This window comes from Hippocampus bargibanti, linkage group LG10 (genome assembly GCF_051943395.1).
Source record: "Hippocampus bargibanti isolate YZ-2025 linkage group LG10, ASM5194339v1, whole genome shotgun sequence".
Classification (NCBI taxonomy): Eukaryota; Metazoa; Chordata; class Actinopteri; order Syngnathiformes; family Syngnathidae; genus Hippocampus; species Hippocampus bargibanti.
Window position 1 is genome coordinate 8,007,820 of NC_142743.1, and position 7,357 is coordinate 8,015,176.

The 7,357-nt window shown below is 42.1% G+C and overlaps 1 protein-coding gene across 1 annotated transcript; it reads right to left on the reverse strand.

The window, feature by feature from the left end:
- Positions 1 to 3,061: 3,061 nt before the first annotated feature.
- rasd4 (rasd family member 4) lies at positions 3,062 to 4,432 on the reverse strand. Its single transcript, XM_089006954.1, has one exon. It carries the CDS (start codon positions 4,319 to 4,321, stop codon positions 3,695 to 3,697), a length of 627 nt encoding a protein of 208 aa, XP_088863080.1. The 5' UTR covers positions 4,322 to 4,432; the 3' UTR covers positions 3,062 to 3,694.
- Between the last annotated feature and the right edge of the window lie 2,925 nt (positions 4,433 to 7,357).

The window sequence follows — 7,357 nt, forward strand, 5'->3', positions numbered from 1 at the left end:
TTTTCTGTTGGTCTTGATTAACGCGCATTTTCATGACAATATCTTATTTTGTTTCCCCTTTTGTACTGTCTAGTGTTATCTAATTAGTTCCCTTATTCATTTCGAGTCCAGATTACTTTTTGTGTCATTATTTACTTCACGTTTTGTCGAGTCGAACTTTGGAGCACATGTGCTTTTCTATTGCGCAGTTAATCACAAGACAAAACCCATGCGACTTCACCCATCCCTTCTGCCATACTGTGTTGCAGGTAATAATTGTTTCATTTCGTTTTTATTGAACAATATTTAGTTTCTTGTGTCGTGTTTCATTTGCCCGTGAGTGTCCGTGGCGGGTTGAAATGCGCGCCAGCCATTACAAGCGCACCGCGTGTTCTGCGGAGTCTCCGCCCATGATGCGTTCAGGGACATCTTGTAAATAACAGTGAATTTGTGTTGTATTCTCTTTTTCTGTAAATAACCACTATACGATCACACGTTGTTAATTCTGTTTTGTTATCTACAATGTTTTGCATTTGAGAACAATCTCGAGGAGATTCAGGTTAATCACAAGACGAAACCCATGCGACTTCACCCATCCCTTCTGCCATACTGTGTTGCAGAAATAAAAGAAATAAAAAGACACATTCACGCGTCTCGTCTTCATTAATACGGCAGCATCGTGGAGATGAAGACAGTCACTGTTGTGACACCCGTAACATATATATATATATATAAAAAAAAAATCCTCGTCTCACCCACCATGGGTGGTGTCTGTCCCCATTTCAGCTCGGGTCCTCTACCAGAGGCCAGGAAGCTTGAGGGTTCTGCGCAGTATCCGTGCTGTTCCCAGCACTGCGCTTTTCTGGACCGAGATATCCGATGTTGTTCCCGGGATCTGTTGCAACCACTCGTCGAGTTTGGGGGTCACTGCCCCAAGTGCTCCGACCACCACAGGCACGACTGTCACCTTTACCTTCCAGGCTCTCTCCAGCTCCTCTCTGAGTCCTTGGTATTTCTCGATTTTCTCATGTTCCTTCTTTCTGATGTTTCCATCACTCGGGACCGCTACATCCACGACAACGGCTTTCCTTTCCCCTTTATCTATGACCACGATATCTGGTTGGTTGGCCATTAGCATCTTGTCAGTCTGTATCTGGAAGTCCCACAGGATTTTTGCTCGGTCATTCTCCACCACCTTGGGAGGTGTTTCCCATTTTGACCTTGGGGTTTCCAGTCTATACTCCGCACAGATGTTTCGGTAGACTATATATATATATATATATATATATATATATATACAGTAAAGTCTCGTTATGTCGATATCGGATATATCGATAGTCCCGGTTATATCAATACTATTTCTATGCACGCACGGAGAAAATTACATGCGAACAGGGTCGGGTATATCGATAGTCCCGGTTATATCGATATTTTTCGGACTCCCTTGAATATCGATATAACGAGACTTTACTGTACAGTGGTACCGATTGGTGTTCGAACGCCGAAGCAAGAATATCTCGAATATTTTGTTCGAACTCCGATTTGTTAGAACTGTGAGGCGTTCGAGAACCGAGGTACCACTGTACAGTAAAGTCTCGTTATATCGATATTGTTTATATTGATATCATTTTTCATCGGCAGGAAGTCATTCTGTCGTACAATCTTCTTTTACTTTCGGCTTTTCCCTTCAAGGTGTCGCCACAGCGAATCAGTATTCTCCATGTTCAGAGTTTTGATTCACATTTTTTTTTTTTTGCCAAGCTTTTACGTTGGATGCCCTCCCTGACACAACCATCTGTATTTATCCAGGCTTGAGACCGGCACAATAAGACGCTGGCTCGTGTTCGCGTTGGCTACAGAACATTCGTACAATCTGTACCAAATATTGTGGCCAATTAACTGTGTAATGCATGTTATTCACCAACAGATGTCAGCCAAAGATAACGTGCCGAAAGACCTGACTGCGTGTGTTGCTTCATCAGACTAACATGTCAGGGTAAGAAAATGCGCCACATAAAAGAAATATATACAGTATATATGTGTTCTGTTTGTGATGTAATTAATGTAAGGAAAGAGATGCCAATTTCACGGTAAGATCAGAGCATTGTCATCAAATGGTGAGTATAGTTTTGCTTTTGTGAATGTTGCTGTGCCAATTACCATATTGTGTTTGGGAGCCTTTTACTGAGCGAGTCGCTTGTTCTGTAGCCACAAAGGGACATATGTCTTCTTGTGGCGGTCCCAAGCCCGGATAAATACAGAGGGTTGTGTCAGGAAGGGCATCCGACGTAAAAGCTTGGCCAAAACAAACATGCCGATCAAACCTTTAAAAATGGAGGACACTGATTTGCTGTGGCGACCCCTTGAAGGGAAAAGCCGAAAGGAAAAGAAGAGGAGGAGATATGTGTGTTCACCTCATTATGCTCAATTTGAACCGTAACGCCGCATTTAAATGTCGAAATGTATGTGGGTGAGCAGAAACTGTTTAAAAATATCCCATGAAAAATATACCCTCCTAATTTTTAAAGACAAAGGCTTGTTTAAAATGTCATGTCGCCGTGTTTAACTAGAACGTTAAAAGACACGACATAACTGGACTCGGGTCGTCATTCTTTCCTCTAACAACAGAGGGAGCTCGTGTACAACCATCGCGTCTTTGAATACTACACTAGAAGTACACACGTTGATAGATTTTTAACAGTTGTATTCGACAATTTGATGGTTGAGGGACATGATAGTCGTGAATTTAATGTTTCAATTGGGTTGTGACTTGGTGTGAACATATGTTAAGTTTTAATACTCGACAGCCACTTAAATAGGCTAAAATTCAAACCTTTTTCTCAGTTGTACAGGAGTGGTCCATCGATGAAAAGGTTTAGAATGTTTATATTGTCAACAATCCATATTCAAACCTTTTTCTCAGTTGTACAGGAGTGGTCCATCGATGAAAAGGTTTAGAATGTTTATATTGTCAACAATCCATATAGCATCTATCAACACAAAGAAATTATTGAGTGCCTTTTGTTTTGGGGGTTAAAAAAATCTGGTTTTAGTCATTGATTAAACAATAAAAAGCATGTACTGTATTAAAAGTAGAGTTTTTTTATGCCTTGGGAAATAAAATTGTATCATGTTTCAAATGCTTTTCCATCAATTTTATGGGGAAAAAAAGCTTTCTGAAACAACAAAAGCATGACATCGCTTTCATAACGGTTGACATTCATGTTCACTCAAACCACATTTTATACGCATTTTTGTTTTTTTATGATGCATATTTAACCCCACAATACATTAGTTTCAATCAATAAAACTGCACGATACAGTGTGAGATGGTAAAAAAAAATACATCAATACAAAACAACATAATTTTATAGCGTGTATTTACAATTTTAAAATGTGCTTTTTTGAAAAATTTCACGAAACAAACAAAAAACAGGAATGGCTCTTTGTGCACAATTACAAAAAAGACATACTGTACTAAAATGTAACTTGATTTCCAACATGTTTGCATTTGTAAGTGTAAGAGCCTTTGACATTGATCTTAACAGCTGCAAGTATGCACCCACCAGCACTACATCAAGAGAGGAATCATGAATGTTTTAGGGTTGTTATTCTATCACGATGAGTCATTTCTCTTGTGTGCTTCACTTGAGGGTCCCGAAGCCTGGAGGAGAGCGCCTCTCACTTTTGAACATGTCCTTTTTTGTCAGCGTCCTTAGGACACGGTGCAGCTGTTGGTCTTGTTCATGGGGGGCCTGAAGTGGGCGTGTTTGGGGAAGGTCTCCCTGCGTCGGCGAAGAGCTGGGCTGAGGCGGCTGGGCAGGTTGGCCTTCTGCAGGAGCTCCTTGAACACCTCCACCACGTTGTCGTTGTCCTTGGCCGAAGCCTCCAGGTAACTGCTGTTCCAGTCCATCTCCACAGTGGACAGCACGTCGTCTCCGGATACGAGCCTCTCGCCCCCGCGGTCCGTCTTGTTGCCCACCACCACCACCGGGGTGTACTTGTCCTCCTTGATCTCCAGGATCTCTTCCCGCAACCTTTTGACCGTCTCTAGCGACTCGGGGTCATCCACGGCGTAGACCAGTGCAAAGGCGTCGCTGTTCTGGATGGAGAGCTTGCGCATGGCCGGAAAGGAGTAGCTGCCGCTGGTGTCTAGGATCTCCACGGTGATTTTGACGCCGCCGACGTCGTACTCCCGGCTGTGGAGCTCCTCCACCGTGCGGCGGTGTTTGGCCTCAAACGTGTCCTGCAGGAAACGGCGGATCAGGGCCGTCTTGCCCACCCCGGCCGCCCCCAGGAAGACGAGACGCACGTGGGTCTTGCCCTTCACCTCCAGTGACATGATGGACGCCTGACTGAAAAGGACTGGACGGACGGATGTATCCCTGTACTCGTCCACTGGAAGTCAACTTGACTTTAGTCAGCTCGCGTCTCTGCCCTGCAGCCTCTGTGATGATGCACGCCTGCCTTTTTATGCTCGTTTTGGAAAAGAGAGCGAGCATGTCATCCCTGCACCCGCAGCCAATGGGCACGTGGAAGGCAGCTAGAAGGCACCCAATGAAGACAAGGCATGCAAATGAGGGCGACATTCAGAAGCAAAGGCGTGGAAAAGATTTCACACAGTTAGTCAGGTAAGCCCAATTTTTTTTCAACAAAATATAGAATACAGTAGTTGACAAAGAACAAACGTGTACCGTGTTCACTAACCATCAATGGTGAGCTAAGTTGAGGGCTTCCGATGTTGTCCTTGAGCCTCAGATCGACCTTATTTATTTATGTATTTATTTATTTATTTATGCATTTGTGCATTTATTTATGCATTTATGGATACATTTACTTGTGCATTTATTTGTGTAGTTATTTATAGACCTATATATTTACTCATTGTTTATTTATTCGTTTATGTGTTTGCGTATTTTTTTTGCCTTTTTATACATTTATTTATTTATGCATTTATTTCTGAATTTCTTTATTTATGCATTATGCATGTATTTGTTTACCTATTTATTTACTTATTCTTTATTTATTTGTTTATGAGTTTGTGTAGTAGTTTGCCTTTTTTGAATTGGCATGACTCAGACTTGATATTTTAATATTTTTTTTTACTTTTACAATTTTTTTGTGTTCTACTGTCTTTGTGAGGAAACATCGTTTAATTCTTTATTATTGTATGTACAATATTTGCTCCATATACAGCAATTTGATGATCCACACATTGAACATTCCCTCATGCACGGGTTCACATGTGAAGTGTGCTCGACAAATCAACTGGCTTTCCCTCACGAAACCTTGTCTATTGTCCTCTCAGAATGTTCTTTGTCAGTGAGTATTAACGGCCGTTGATTGTCGTTCCAGACACAGCTATTATTCTCTTCCATGAACGCCAATGGGTGGAAACCACCAGTCATCGTGTCAAAGACATTTTCTCCCTCTCCCTCTGTACTTTACATCACTGGCATCGAGAGAAACAAATATGTTTTTTTTAATAAATCAGTAATAACTTTGGGATCACTTGCACAGTCATGTCCTGCTGCGCACGTCTTTGGAAGTACAGTGGGGCCTCGGCTTACGAACACCTTACCTTATGAACTTTTCATTTTACGAACGTCAATTTTATGAAAATTAAACCTTGAAATACGCACTACTTTTCGTAATACACACCCACCACGGCTGGCGGAGTGATCTTCGGCGGAAGCACACGACTGAACAGCGCTCCAGCCGGCGCACCTTTCCACACCCCTCTCTCTGAATTCACACGTCGATCGCCTCCGAGGAGCTTTTTGCAGATAATTGTGCTATTATGGGACCGAAAAGGACCGCACCACAGGCTTGTGTTCAGCCGAAGAAGACACAAAATAAAATCACCGTCGAGGAGAAAAAGGAGATAATTGAAAAACACGCGTTTGTCTGATTTAGTGACCCAGTACGGCTATGCTAAGTCAACCATCGCTACCATTCTCCGGAACAGAGAAGCCATCAAAGGTGCGTGTGTTGCAAACGGTGTTTCCGTGCTGTCAAAGCAACGGTCTCGGGCAATCGAAGAAGTTGAAAAACGTCTGTTAATTTATATTAACGAAAAGCAGTTATCCGGTGACATCAAAGCAATTATATGCGAGAAAGCACGGCTAATTCACGCCGATATGGCCATGCGGCAACCTGGAAGTTCGGCGATTATTGAGGATTTTAAAGCCAGCAACTGATGGTTCGAGAACATCTGAGGGCGAGGAGGAGGAGATGGCTGCAGCATCAAGTGAGCTCATCAAGGCAATGTTGGCAAAGTGGAATGATGTGCAGCCTTTTATCGAACAGTTCCATCCAGAAAAGACTGTGGCTATGAGAATCATCAACATGATGAACGATGAGTTACCAACAGTCAATATGGAAGGTGACTCTCCTTCCATAAGCCATCAACGACCATCACAAAGGTAAATACAACTTTATTTTACAGTACAGTTTATTTCTTAAATTACAGTCCTCATGTAATGTGCCTCTCTTTCCAAACCGCAATTCCCTCTGACCTCCGACCTCCAACGCCATTCAATCAAGCCATCAATGACCATCACACAGGTAAATAAAATGACTTTATTTGACTGTACAGTTTATTTCTTTAATTACAGTCCTCATGTAATGTGCCTCTCTTTCCAAACAGCAATTCGCTCTGACCTCTGACCTCCAACGCCATTCCATCAAGCCATCAATGACCATCACAAATGTAAATAAAGTGACTTTATTATGCAGTGCAGTGTATTTCTTTCATTACAATACAATAGCACATTTATTATACATAGAATGAGGTATGTTGTGTGTTGTTTTAAGGCTTATTTAGTTGCAAATTATATTTTATGGAAACCTGGGAACGGATTATTCTCATTTTAATGGTTTCCTATGGGGGAAAAAAATTGGGATACACACCTTTCGCCTTACACACTCTGTCTGGGAACCAATTAAGTTCGTAAACCAAGGTCTCACTGTACTGTCTAATTACATAGTTGACGATAGTAAATTGTCAAAGGGAATCCGCCCTCTTAACACACAGACACCTAAAGGTTTTTGTATGTATTCTCACTATAATACATACCACGCTCATGAAATAAGAATTATGATATGACACAATGATTCATCAATTTTCAGAGATTGGGAGTGGCCATGTTGGGCAATATCTCTGAAATAATGTCCCTGCTTTGACCGTCTTGTGACCAAGCCTGGAAAACAGGTTAGTGGAGTCCGTGCGCAAGCTGCGATAATTCCCATAACTACGAGTTGCTGACATCGTGGTCGCAACAAAGCTTTAGAAAAGTTGTGATGTTTGTTTTATGTGTGTTTAGCCTGGAGCTGCCACACTCATGCATCCATCCATCGTCCATACCACTTATTCCTC

What these genes read in the sequence shown, in the direction of transcription:
- rasd4 (XM_089006954.1), bottom strand. Translation starts at nt 4,321, where the DNA reads ATGTCACTGGAGGTGAAGGGCAAGACCCACGTGCGTCTCGTCTTCCTG.